At 39.6% G+C, this 13,929-nt stretch overlaps 1 protein-coding gene and 1 long non-coding RNA gene across 3 annotated transcripts in view; one reads left to right on the plus strand and one right to left on the minus strand.

Annotated features, from left to right (window-relative positions):
• CCDC80 (coiled-coil domain containing 80) overlaps positions 1–8,468 on the minus strand; it is a 40,712-nt gene extending 32,244 nt beyond the window's left edge. The window contains exons 1-2 of one of the 2 annotated variants that reach the window (XM_074214509.1): positions 7,971–8,468; positions 5,359–7,252 (exon numbers count right to left, since the gene is read on the minus strand). In XM_074214509.1, the coding sequence (XP_074070610.1) occupies positions 5,359–7,239 (1,881 nt within the window). In that variant the 5' untranslated portion in view covers positions 7,240–7,252; positions 7,971–8,468. Of the gene's footprint in view, positions 1–5,358; positions 7,253–7,669; positions 7,798–7,970 lie in introns of those variants that run through there. The other variant, XM_074214510.1, reaches the window with a different exon arrangement.
• A 141-nt stretch (positions 8,469–8,609) lies between these two features.
• Positions 8,610–13,929, plus strand: part of LOC141507118 (uncharacterized) — a 212,774-nt gene continuing 207,454 nt past the window's right edge. Inside the window, exon 1 of the long non-coding RNA XR_012474078.1 lies at positions 8,610–8,969. This is a non-coding gene — a long non-coding RNA (uncharacterized LOC141507118). The remainder of the gene's footprint in view (positions 8,970–13,929) is intronic.

The following is a 13,929-nucleotide window of genomic DNA, read 5'->3' on the forward strand; positions in this document are numbered from 1 at the left end:
GAGACAAGTAAAAAAATTAAGAAATACAGTCGGGGTTTTGCTAAGTAAATATTTAACAACCAGTTCTTGGGGAAAGGCAAACTCTATGTGAGACTTTTAATTTTAATTTGCATCATTGACATTTTTCTCCACTACTTTCTTAAGTCTAAACAAGTAACAAAACAATAAATCAAACCCTAATTTATATACACACATAAATACACACACACACATATATAATTTCTGAGGTGTAAATTCTCACACTGAAAATTTAACAATCAGCTGTCATGAACATGTTCAATTTGATTCTGCTAGAGTCCCCCCATGAGAGTCCTCAAGACTCTACCATGCAAAAAATGATATTCTATATTGACTTGTTGTATGCAAGTTTGAACATTGGTTTGAGAATCAGAATATCTCAGGCTCTTGAATGACTTGTCTTGTAAAGCTTCTATGCCTTAGTTTGCTCATCTGCATACTGAAAACAATAGCTGCTACATTTCTTATAAAGTTTTAATGAACTATTCACAGAATTATAGATTTTGAACTGGGAAGGCCATCAGAACTCAACTAGTTCATTATCCTCACCTCACTCATTCCATAGAAGAGACAACTGAGGCACACAAAGTAGTAGTGACCTGGTCACATAGGTGGTTAAAAGTGGATCCTGGATTTGAATTGCAGTTGAAACCTCCTGCTCCAAATTCAGGGCTTATGATTATGAAATTGTTTTGTTCCTCAAAAGAATGAAAATACATGAATGTAAAGTACTCAAATTATGAGAGGCATACCAGATTTGGTATTAGATCTACTCAGCTGCAAATACTGTACACTTGCTTTGGACCATAGACTTTATTTCATTTCTAAGATTTCAGTTTAAATTAGTTAAGGCCACTAGGAAGAAAATTTAAGCTACCACACTTGAATTTCTTCATTATTTTCTTGCTATACCTTTGTGAATAGTAACTAAATCATTATATTCCTTGGGAGGTTATAAAATAAATATTATCTAAGTTTGAAAAGAAACCTAACTCTGTATGACCCAGAGAAGCTAAACAGCATGCCTGAAATCATTTACCCATAATCAAATCTCTATTCTCCTCTGTACCTGTAAGGTTATTTCCTTTAGTTCCTACCAATTTTTGATCTTTATTATGCCTCCACTTTTTTTTAATTCAATCAACATTCAAAAGTGCCTCTATGATATTAAGGAACAGCTTGGTGGCACAATGGAAAGAATGCCAGCTGTGGAGTCATGAAGACCTAAGTTCAAATTCAACCTCAGACACTTCCTAACTGTGTGACTCTAGGCAAGTCATTTAATCCTATTGCTTCAGTTTCCTCATCTGTAAAATGATTTGAAGAAGAAAATGGTGATTCACTCCAGTATCTTAGCTGGGAAAACCCCAAAATGAATCATGAAGAGTCAGACATAACTGAACAACAAACACTGTTCAAGGCAAAATGATAGTCATCTTTTCTCACCTCATTTTTACTTCTGTCCATAATAATAATAATAATAATAATAATAACCAATATTTTCTATAGTGTTTACTATCTCATTTGATCCTCACAACAACCCTGGAGGGTAAATTCTGTTATAAATGAGGAAACTGAGGCAAACAAGGTTAAATGATTTGCTCAGGGTTGTAAAGCTATTAAGTATTTGAGGCTAGATTTGAATTCAGGTTTTCCTGAGGCCAGACAGGATTCTACCACTGAGCCAACTAACTGTCCCACTAGTTTTACAAAAAATAAATTTTAAGTGAAATCATGATCCGAAAGGGTGCACTAGTGGGAAAAATGTAATATATCTTGTTCCTATTTTATTTCTAATAACAAACTTTATACCCTTGCTAATCCTGGTGAGCTCATTCAGCCACCAGCAAGCCAAGTTGGATTCTGCTTTGCCCCATGTGACATCAACAAAAACTGTCAACTGAGTTTCAATAGCTAAAGATTTATTGCTGGTGATGATATTAAAAGCAGAAAGGGCATGGTCCAAACTTTCAGATCCCTGAGTTAGGAAGAAAAGGAGGGAGGGAGAGAAGAAAAGAGTGATGTCTAGGGGAGGGCGGTTAAAACCTCCTTTGTATTTTAACTCACTAGCATTTGCAAGGGCATCTGCCAGGAGGGTACACAATTACAGCCCTGACACATTCTCTCACTATAACCTGGCCAAAAGGTGAAGCTAAACCAGCCAGGATTGGATGACTTCCACAAAGCAGGGTCAAACAAACAAACCCTCATGATGCCACAAGGTTAGTTCCCAGGAGTGGGAGAGAAGGCGATTGCTGCTTCTCTATGCCCACTTCCTAAAAGAGTTGTCTCAGAGATCCCCAAATAAATGTTCAGTTACCTTTTGGGGTAAGTCAATACAAAAAGTGAGTCAGATTTGGGGGACCAAAGGTGGAAGATTTCCAGATTAATCTTCCCCCAAATAATCTTCATTATGGAAAATGTACCCTATAATTCCTAAAAGTTGGTTTAGTGGCACTGATTTCCTGTCTTCTAGTGATGGTTGTTCCTTAGTCTATAATTAATTCCTTGTTACTCAAAACTAAAATGAACCAACAAACATTGCATGTACATATTTATTTCATGTTATATATATAAAATATGTATATATAATACATATATGTGTTGCACATATATAAATAATATATATACATATATATATATATATATATATATATATATATATATTCACAACTGAACTCATTTTAAGACAAAAAAAAAGAGACATATTCCACCTAAACTTTCCAAAGTGCTGGGTTAGGTTCCAAGATTCTGACATGAGCCCTGGGAAACAGCTGAAATATGGAAGAAAATTCTGGGAACTGTCCCACCTAAGATGAATACCCCCATGATATCTGCTTTGTTTAAAGCTCCAAATCACTATTTGAACTTAGTAAAACAGCCAAAGACTAATGGGAGACAGAACCTCTAACTTCAGGTCATTGGTACTAATCCAACTCAGAGTGAGAGATCTAGAGAGTTTGCATAATGACTACCAAGGGACTAGAGAAATGAACTTGTGAGAAAGAGGTGTCAATCAGTATCCTAATTACTCCTTAGGTAGGAACAGTCATGGGTAAAGAAGAGTAGTGTCATTTTAGGGAAATGTAGAGAGCACATGAAATTCCCATAATTAGAGAAATTCATGAAGATTGACCTAGTTTCATGACTTGACTTCTTTTTGGGCCTGAATAAGCCCATTCAGGATTCCTTCCCTCCAAGTCTAAAAGTCTATAAAACTCAACTGTTCCTGAGAAGAGAATTCAAATTTGGGAGAATATTTGTTATTATTGAAGGGCAATATATTGTCAGTATTGTGTAGCGAACAGACAAGGTTATTGTGAAGCAAAATTGCATTTGGATTCAGGGACCTGAATTTAAAGGGTAACTATGCACTTACAAACTAGGTGCCTTGAGACAGTAATTTAACTACCCTGAACCTTGATTTCCTCATTTGTAAAGTTATGAGATTGGATTGAATGTTCTCTAAGGTTGTTTCCATCTCCAAATCCTATGACCTTAATATGCTAGAATACTAGAGCTACAAGGGAACTTAGACATAATAATAGAATCTAACCCTAGTTATCTAGTCATTTTATAGACAACTGAAGTGAGGCCTAGAGAAGTGACTTGATTAAGTTATGTATTTATTTGCATTACTTATTTTTCTAAATAGAAAGGACCTAGATTTTTGTGAGACTGAACCTTGACGTGGAGATAAGGAGGCAATGAAAAGGGGAAGAAGGAACAATGAGGAAGTACCATTTTCACATTATTTTTTAAGAATTAACCACATGTTTTGTATGGAGCTAGGAATTCTCCAAAACACATTTCAGTTCTAACTAGTTTTTACCATATTCTTTTGTTGTTGTGAAAGAATGATCCCATGTGGGCCTAAAGAATGCTTACAGTCCAGGAAAATGAAATGCTCAAAGTCACCCAGGGATTTGGAAGAGGAACTAAGGTTCTTAGTGAATATTTCTCTAAGTCTGTATCTTCACCCTACCACCAACACCACTTTCTCTTTACCAACACAGATACTATTTTTGGAGCAGTGATAGACTTTATAGGTGAAAATGGACTCAAGAGATCAGAATCCATAGACACTAAACCTCTTTTTTAGTCTCAATAGTAAAACCCATAATTAATCAAAATCCTTAAACTCAGTAATTCCTCATAATCCCATTATAAATCTTGCATCTCACACTGTTCTTAGCCTCCATTGCCCTCCTTCCATAGCTGGCCAATGAATCAGGTCACTAGTCATGGGGAAGAATAGATGGTAGTTTTGCCATCTGATGCTAAAAAAGGACTAAGGCTCATTCATTCAGTTTCATCACTTAATCCACCAAAAAATGCCCTTCTCTTTTATAATTCCTTTCCCCCTTCAAAACTGGTCTTTATATTAATTTTAAACGGATTCTTAAAAAATTTTCCTCTTTCTTATTCCTATCATTCCCACAAGGACAGCTCTAACTACACTTGCTTAATCATAAAGAAACTGGTTTTCCTGCAACAGCTGATTTATTGATCAGCACAGCTTACTTGGGATTTATTCTCCCCTCACTTTATAATGCCCTATTTCCTCTTCTCCTGCTCCTTCAGTGTGATAAAGAGGGAGGTATACATATGAAAAAAACAAAGCTGGGGGCATTGAAGTGGCACAGTAGATAGAGATTCTTGAAGTCAGAGGACCTGAGTTCAAATCCAATCTTGTACACTTACTATCTTTGTGACCCTGAGCAAGTCACTTACCCCCATGGCCTCAGGAAAAAAATAAGTTTTTAATAAAAGGTTATCAAGGACAGAAGGGAGAATTTTCAGGCTACTGACAAAGAGAAGACTTTGGATTTTTGGACTCTTCTTCTGGGCTCATATAGGGCTGTAGGAGCAACTATGTTTTGGCAAAAACAAAAAAACCCCAAAATATTTTGAATACTTAGATTTTCTTGCTATAATTTACTACACTCTCAAAACTTCCTACTATAAGTCTTAACAAAATAAGTAACCTCTTCATGGCTCCACTCCCTCTATAACTTCCTAATTCAAAATATGTTTCCCTAGAGTGTAGTTTCCCCCTTAATAGAAAGTAAACTCCTTGAGGGCAGGGACTGTCTTTTCTTTATGTTTAAATACATAGTGTTTGACACAAGCTTAGTGCTTAATGAATGCTTTTTCATTTCTTTCTTCATTCCCTCCTTCATTTTTTCCCTCCTTTATTTCATTCAGTCACCCTTCCACCCATCCATTCACCCTTTCAACTACCCTTCCATCTATCCATTACCTCCCATTTCTGTTTCAGAAAAGCAGCAAATCAAAATATGCCCCCCCACTCCAAAATAGTAGGTTTATTTTACTTACAATGAGCCGCCTTTTCCCTTCAAAAAATCCCAGTAGATCAGTCATTGATTTCTTGGAACTCTGTGTGAAAAGCTTGGAAGTGGGCTTCAAATACCCATCATTCTCTGTTTTGCTTCCCTTCTTCTTTTTATTTCGTTCTTTCTCCTGTTTATTCTTTTTTTCAAGCTTTTCTTTTTTGGTCTGCTTCTCATTCTTCAATAGCTTATCTGGTTTCTCATTCTTCACCTTCTTCTTCTTTTCAGACTTGTCAGGTCGGTCATGCTTCTTTGTCTCCTTCCCTTTCTTAGGGGGAGTGTTCCCTACTTCCAGCTCCTCTTCTAGCTGAGGAGCAGTAGGCCTGCTAGGGTCATATTTGTCCTCATACTCATTGCTTAGAATCTTTTCCTGTGCCTTTTTTTTAGGTGGCTTTGTCTTCCCAGGTTTTTGCTGGCCTGGCATAACATTTGGATCCCGAGGGCCATACTCCTTCCTATCTGTACGATTGTCACGGAAACGGTTTATGTTGGCCCTTGTATAGTGGTCTGGGGTAGCGGTAGTTGCTGTTGTGTGACTCTCATAGCCAGTGGTCTTGCTTGGTCTCCTAGTAGTCTGTTGCCTTTCCTTGTGCTGTTCCTTCCTTGAGGTGGAGTAGGTATCTTCTGATTCCCAGGCACCTCTGGGAGTTGTCACCTCAGTTGCCAAAGGCTGCCTGTGGGAAGATGAAGTGGTGTGAGCTCTGGTAGTCCATGTTCTCTGAGTGGTTGGATAGGTAGTAGTGGTGGTAGTGGGCCGGTTTGCCACTGTCACCACACGAGGAGTAGTCCAGGCTGCTGTCCTTGAAAGAGATGGAGGAAGCATGGTGACCCTTGTGATTGTAGGAGGAGCTACTGTTGTGGTGACCAGTTTCTTTATTGTTTTTACTCGACTCTCCCTTGTTGGTTGGATTTGTACCCTCCTTGTGTCTTCTTTCTTCTTTTCATTGCCCACCTTTGGTCTGCTCCCTCCACCACCACCATTATTGCCTTCCTCAACCACCTGTCCCTCCACACCAGCTGCCTTGCACTTCTGAACAAAGCCCTTCTGCCGGATCTTCTCTATCTTTCGAATGGGGCCCTGATCAATGATCTCATACATGGCTTCTAGCCTAACAGGATATGGGTAGCGTTCCTCCACCTGCAGTGTTTTCTTCAGTAGCACCATGCCAAACTTTCCCTTCTCCAGTTTCAAGAAACTCATCAGTTTGGGGATGAGAGTGGGGTCAAGGGACTGCTCCATGATTTGGCCCTCATTGGTGATTCTTCTCACCTTGCCACCTTCTTCCCCGGCCTCATGGAATAGCACAATCTGTTGGATGTGTCTTTCTGCTAGCTCACAGTATACATCATCCTTTAGGAGACTCATCATGAGTCGGTAGTAGCCCTCAGAGGCATGAGGGGCAGAGATGACCCATACCCTGTTTTTCCCTGCAAAGCTGGCCAAGATGTTGGGAGAGCTGGACCCTGATGGGAACCGCAACATTTTTGCCCGAGCAGAGGATCCCTCATCTTTGACCATCTCCCTTGGGAAGCTCTTGGCTACTGGTCTCTGTTCCTGCTTCATTTGGCTGCCGCCCACTCTTGTCTGCTTGGGGAGGGGAGTTGGCCGGGTTAGTCTCAACACTGGCACCGCTCTCCTTCTATCTAGGATAGGATGAGCAGGATTAGCCGGTATGGCTCTCACACTTCCCTGGGTCCTCCCTGTGTGCCTCAGGAATCGAAGTGCTCTGCCATTAATCTGGGAAGCTGGAAGCACTTTCCCAGCTCTGTGGCTCCCTCTGTCCACTGTTTGAGGGTGGGGTTCTGATGGGCACACTAGCCCCATTGCCAGCAGCATGGTGAAACCCCATTCCATCATCCAGTTCATTGTGTCATCCACTCTGAGAAGCCACGGGGAGTGGGAATGGTGGGAACATAAAACAGAAAAAGAAAAGAAACAAGAAAGTGATTTAATTGCAGGCAGATCTATACATTTTATCCTTTAAGTGGGGGTGGGGAGCAGTAAGAGGGGAAGGGATAAGGTAATGGGGCATTTTTTGTTTTTAAATCTTTTTAGTTCAGTAACTTGGGAAGGACAAGGAACCTTCCAGAAACATTTACAGTAAGCAAAAAAAAAACCCACAAACAAACAAACAAACCAAAAATCTAATTCAACTCCTAAGTCATGTTTGCACCGACTTTTCAGCTGGCTCTCTGGAGGGCTAGCTGAGCACATGAAGTGTGCCAACAAGCACGTTTCATTTATCCGAAGAAGCAACAAAGACATTTTTAAGGGGTGAAAAAGACTACACACTTACATTCTAGCTCATAGAGATGGAATGCAGAGGGTTTGGCGGGGAGGGGGGGGAGCCCTGAAGCTTAACCGAAGGACAGTTCCCTAGAAGAAATCAGTCTCCTCTCAGCTCTTTTTCCCTTTCAGCGGATGAGCAAGTCTCTCTCTCTCTCTCTCTCTCTCTCTCTCTCTCTCTCTCTCTCTCTCTCTCTCTCTCTCTCTCTCTCTCTCTCTCCCTCTCTCTCTCTCTCCCTCTCTCTCACCGTCTTGACAAGTCGAATTAAGTGAAGGGAACCATCCTTTTAAATCCTTGCATCTCCATTTACCTGAAGTTCTGGCTTGGTCACACACAAACAAACTCCAGCCCACATCACATCCCACAAGAGCGAAGTCCCAGATGTTTGGGGAATGTCTTCGCGTCTCTCTTCAAAGTTCCTGGTTCCTTCTTATCTTGCTTCCCCCCCAGTCTGGCTACGTCCCTTTGTTTCCCGCGAGCCAAAGTACGAGGATCAATACGTTTTCCAGACTGAGGGAAAACACAGCAACGTGATAGGGAAAAGAAGGTGGATTTTCTTCTCCTTCTCCTACTCCTTCAGTTCCTCATGTCTCCGGCTATTCCTCCCCACCTTTCTTTCCTCTTCTCCTTCTCCTTTTCCCTTTTCCCCTTCTTCCCTTTGGCTGGATCCAGTCCCAGAAATGTCAGGATAACCTCAGCTCTGCTCCAAACCAAAGTCAAACAACAGCAGCCACTGGAAATCTCAGAAACTTGACTAAGAATTTAACAGATCAGCAAAACACCGCCTCCTTCCCACTTCAACACGTTAAGGGAGGACTCCAAAGGGAAGCGGGGGGGGGGGGGGGGGGGGGACTTCTTTGGGAGTGGGAGAGAATTTTGAAACGCTACTTATCATCATAAATCACTTTGGAGAAGGATGGCTGAGGACTTAACCCTTTCAGCACCACAGATGAACGAGGTAGTCTCTTCTGCTTGTGTTCTTGGTGGGGGAAAGGATAGCTTGAATTCCTCCCTTCAGCTGACTTTTTTTTTTTTGGAGAAAATTCTGAGGTTGTGATAAATGCATGTATATGTATGTGCTATATCCTTATTTTTAGTTCTATGAGTATATTTTTATCTTTGTGTCCCATTTCTCACTTTTCACTTAAGATTGGAAAGGACCACGGAAAACTTGACTGAAGTGTTTTTATTTTATGCTAATTGGGGATCATGTTACCACATTTTGGTTCCCTGTTTCTCCTTGGCATGAAAAGGAAGCCGGTAAAGGGTGAGAGATGCAGACAATGGAGGCCAGTCCCTTGAGCCTTTGGTAAGTACTGCTTTACGTCAGAGCCCAGGGAAGAGACAGAATTAACTTCCATTCAACATGTGGTGGGGCAGGGGGGTGGGGTGGACACTGAATTTTGCTCTCCAGGGCTTGGGAGGGATCTGGGTAGAGGAAGAATGGTTTAAATGGCTTCAGACTAGAGCTGACAGTTCCCAAAGGGGAAGTCCCTCGTCATCTTTACTTGTCTTCTTAGAGCTTCTGTTGGGATTTAGGGATAGAGATTTAGTGTTTCAGGTAATTAAGGCTGAATTTTGCCAAGCAGTCTGGCTGCATGCTCAATAAATGTTACTTGACACTGTTGACTATCTCTTTGTAGGTCATTTACATGGTTATTGTCATTGGTTGTATCAACATCCCTCCACGCTCTTGTTCATTTTTGCCCCCCCCCCCATAATGGACCCTGATGTTCAAAAATCCCAATTTTTAAACTGAAAGGTACCTTGGAAATTATTCACCCGCTTCCCTGATTTTTTTTAGATGATAAATACATAAGTTAACTGACTTGTCCAAGATCACAAAGGTACTAACAGAATCAAGATTTTTAGCACAATGTTCCTGGGTCCAAATGCAATGCTCTTTCTGCTACTACTCCAAGTTATTGCTGTGGATCAGTCCTGTGGAAATGAGAGTATGAGTTTCCCAAGGGACAGTTAAAAACAACGGGTTTCTAGGAAGGTTAAGGCCTGCTGAGAGTCATGTCATGAAACTGAAAACTTGTGTAAAAGAGAAAGCATGAGTTCCTGTACTGATGAAGGAATTAATTCAAGTGTCACTCAGTGAAGGGTCATGGAGAATCAGACAGCTATCCTCTAATTACATTTGTTCATTCAGTAACATTTAAATATCTACTATGCAGAAAGTACTTTCTAGGTTTTGGGGATATAAAGATGATCTTTCAAAACAGGAGAATTAATGAGAAATTAATTGACCACATGTCTTATGTTAGGTTGGGAAGAAATGGATTTTGATTTGTTTTAACTTTTGATTATATATGCTGTTCTTTGCCTACATATTTTTTCTTTATTGTACTGAATCCTGATACCTTCTTTTTTTCCCCGCCTTCTACTCTTTCTTCCTCTTTCCTATTTTTTCTGCTCTTTATTTTTCTTTCTGTACCTCATTCATCCTCTCCTTCCTCTTCTTTCCTCCACTGGTTCATTGAAAGTGAGAATTATTGGGGCAGCTAGCTAGGTGGCACAGTGGATAGAGTACCAGTCCTGGATGACCTGAATTCAAATGTGGTCTCAGTTAATAATTACCTAGCTGTGTGACCCTGGGCAAGTCACTCAACCCCATTGCCTTGCAAAACCAAAAACCAAAAAAGTTAGGGTTGTTAAACCACAACGTATATTTGTGCTTTCCCAAAGAATTTAATGGGTGATTCTGTGTGACTCTTCTGACTAGCTCACTTTCTCTCTGGATCCATTCACTTGTCCTAAGATGAATTTTCTTCCTCATCATAGCTCCCCTCTCCCCACCTTGGAGAAATCCCTATTTCTCAACTAAAAGCACTAGGTTTATCAAGTTTGATCCTGTGGACTGTACACATATTTCTGAAATGTCTAAGAACAGCTTCTGTGTTCTGGGAAAACTTCAGTGCTGGGAGACCCAAAGGAAGAGCAATGGAGACTTAAGGGACACTGAATTAAGAAGATCTCAGACTTCATCCCCATCTATGAGCCCTAATCACTAGATGGCAACCTAGTTACATATACCAAAGTGTGGCAAATAGCCTCAAGTAGGCAAAGATGGTAAGGGTGCATGAAGTTTTCAAATAGACAGTGACTGAATCATTCAGAACTTCATTTTCATACTTTCCCAATATGTTGTCACTCAGTAATATTTCACCTCAGGAGAGACTAGTGGTCTTTCTCATTACAAGCAAAGAATGTTTAAACTGAAAGGGAGTCATGCCAGGGAGACAGCTAGAGCCTCCCTGGTAAATGGGAAGTCCTCAATTTAAGCCCCAAGGACATTTTTTATGGTGCATTTGTAAAGGAATGCCCTCTTCCTTCATTTTCACCAGTCACTGTTTTATAATCCTTACTTCTTCTGTACACTTCACAATTATTATCTCATTTGGTCAACAACCTTTCAAGATACTATTATCCCCAATTTACAGATGAGTAAACTGAAGCAGACAGAGGTTAAGTGACTTATCCAGGCTCACAGAGCTAGTGAGTATCTGAGGTAGGATTTGAACTCAGGTCTTCCTGATTCTAGACCTGGTGCTTTATCCACTGTGCCACTCAATTGGAAGAAATGCAAGAGGTCATTTAATCCAAACCATACCGGAGTGAGAAACCCCTCTAAAACAGTCCCAACAAGTAGTCATCTAGTTCTGTTTACGAATTTTTAGGGAGAAAGACCAGGCTATCTCTTGACTTAAGGTAATCCATTCTACTTTTGGAGAATTCCATTTGGCCAAAAGCTTTTTCTTTCTTCAAACCTAAATTTGTCTCTTTGCCCCTCCCAGCACATTACTCCTAGTTCTGCCCTAACCCCCTCAGTATCAAGCAGGACAAGTCTTATCCCTCTTCCTTCAAAGAAAGGCAAAGGTTGGTTTTGGGAATGCCAGTTTAATGAGGAATTTACAGATGGCATCCTATAACCTTGTGACCTGGAAAAGAAGTCAAGAAGTTAGAAGAAATTGAGATTATTTCATTAAAGTTGGAAGGAATACACAAACTGAAGAGGATTAGGATAAAACACAGACTAGAGACAGATGGTGCTATAGGAAAAGGCCTGCCAACACAGGGATGAATTTTATAAACTAATGGCCCATTTTAACTAGATTACTATGGATCAGCAATGATGTACTGGTAAGTGTTTAACAACCATCTCTCAAAGAAAAGGGATACAAAACCCTTTTAAAGCTTAATCTGCATTATTAATTTTTTCTCCATCTCTTTCTTATGTCTGGAAATCACCAAAACTGTAAATCAAGTTCTGAATTCAACAGTCATCTCTCATGAGCCTGCACATGCAGGGTCCAGCACATTAGTAATAGACCAAGTCAAAATAAGTAATAAGACAATACTGAAATTGCCTCTCTACATAAAGTCATAAGATTGTACATTTTATATTTACATTTTACATCTCTGTGACTCAGAAATTCAGTGACATCAAAACCTGTGATTCTAATTAATGATAGTTTGAGAACTTCCTTCATTAAGGTAAAGTACAATTCCTTTTATAATTTATAACTTGGAATTGCCTAAGGTCAGAAGGAATTCAATGATGTGGCTACTCAATTAGAAGTAGAATTTGAATATGGGTTTTTATGATTTCAAAACCTAAACTTTGTCTACTACACCATACTGCCTCTCATATCCAAACTTATTCAGATAATCTAGAAGAACTGATATTCCAACTCAGATTCTCTTTCTCCTTTTTGTGCCCTTTGACTTTAAAATACCATGGAAAGTCATTTTTATACCCTGAGGTTTTTTTTAACAAGCATTTATCAATCAAATACCAAAAAACTGGGAATAGAAAGCAATGGGCATAGAAGGAGAGCCACACACTTAGACTTTCTTTTCCCAAGAAGCTCAAATTCTAATAGGGAGAATAACATGTAAATCACAATTTCCATACAAGATATATAAAGTGTAAAGAGAACTTTCTATCAGATAGAAGGCTAGAGGAAGGATTCTTGCAATATATGAAATTTGATCTGAGTCTTGAAGGGGACAAGGTAGCTAGAAACTAGAAGAGAAGGAGATTCATTATAGGATTGAGGGCAGGAGTCAGGAAATGGAGTGGTATATGTGAGGAATAAAATGTAGACCACCATAGTTGAATCATAAAGTACATGGTGTAGATTATAGTGTAGGAAGAATGGAAAGCTAGGAAGGTACCTTTTACATAGGTGTGTGAAATAGTCTAATTGTCAAACAGAATGTTTTATATAGTTGCTAAAGGTAAGAGATGGCCCCTGAGGTGTATAAAGTAGGAGTGTGGGTTGTAGGATAGGAGTTGGGGGGGGGGGGAGAAATTGATGTGGCTTGATTGGAATGAGAAATTTCTGGCAGAGTATGATGAGAAGGTTACTATAATCATCCAGGTGTCAGGAGATGAGAATCCATGGCAGAATGGCAACTATATGAATGAAGAAAAGAGATGCACTGAAGAGATTCTAACCAGGAGAAGCAACAAAAAATGATGGGAAACATGGAACCAAGAAGAAGCCACCTTGGAGTTTGCCTCAATCTTAAATCAATGGCAGCAAAAAATACAAGTGGTGAAACACCTGGGAAACTTCCATGACTCAGTCTCACCAAACATTTGCAGTAGAATCTCCTTCATATAAGAATCTTGATTTGTAAATTTGCCTTTTCATCCCTCCTTTGATCACTGGCCAACTAGTTCTCAATATTTCCCTCATTATCTGTAATAACTGCCCCCTCAGAGTATTACCAGAGCTACCTTTTCATTTCAGAATTCAAAGAACCAGACAACTTACAAAATCACACACACACACACAGAAGGAAAAATAATATCCCATCCCACCCCATTACAATACCCCCAAATATTAGAATCAAGTAGTTGAAGAGTCCTTTGGAAGAAGTTCTAGGAAAAAGCAATTTGTACATTATCCAAATAATGACAGTCTGTTCATTTGTCTTAACTCTCTGTTTAAGAGGGGAATCAATGAAAATGGTTCTCTGAAATTGAAAAATGAACTATATATATATATATATATATGTGATGTTTTAAAGGGCAAAACACTTTGTGGGGGAGAGGAAGAGGCCATAGACCATTTGCTTCTTCTGTTTTTCTTTACTATTATTTATGAATTTATAATAATAATAACTAGCATTTAAATAGTACTCTGAGGTTTACAAAACACTGAACAATGATTACACAACTCTGGAAGCAGTTTGCTATTTTTATCCACATTATCCATAGTAGTCCACTAGTATCTGCTAAAATGCCTACT

The sequence above is a fragment of the Macrotis lagotis genome, chromosome 1, assembly GCF_037893015.1.
Source record: "Macrotis lagotis isolate mMagLag1 chromosome 1, bilby.v1.9.chrom.fasta, whole genome shotgun sequence".
Lineage (NCBI taxonomy): Eukaryota > Metazoa > Chordata > Mammalia > Peramelemorphia > Peramelidae > Macrotis > Macrotis lagotis.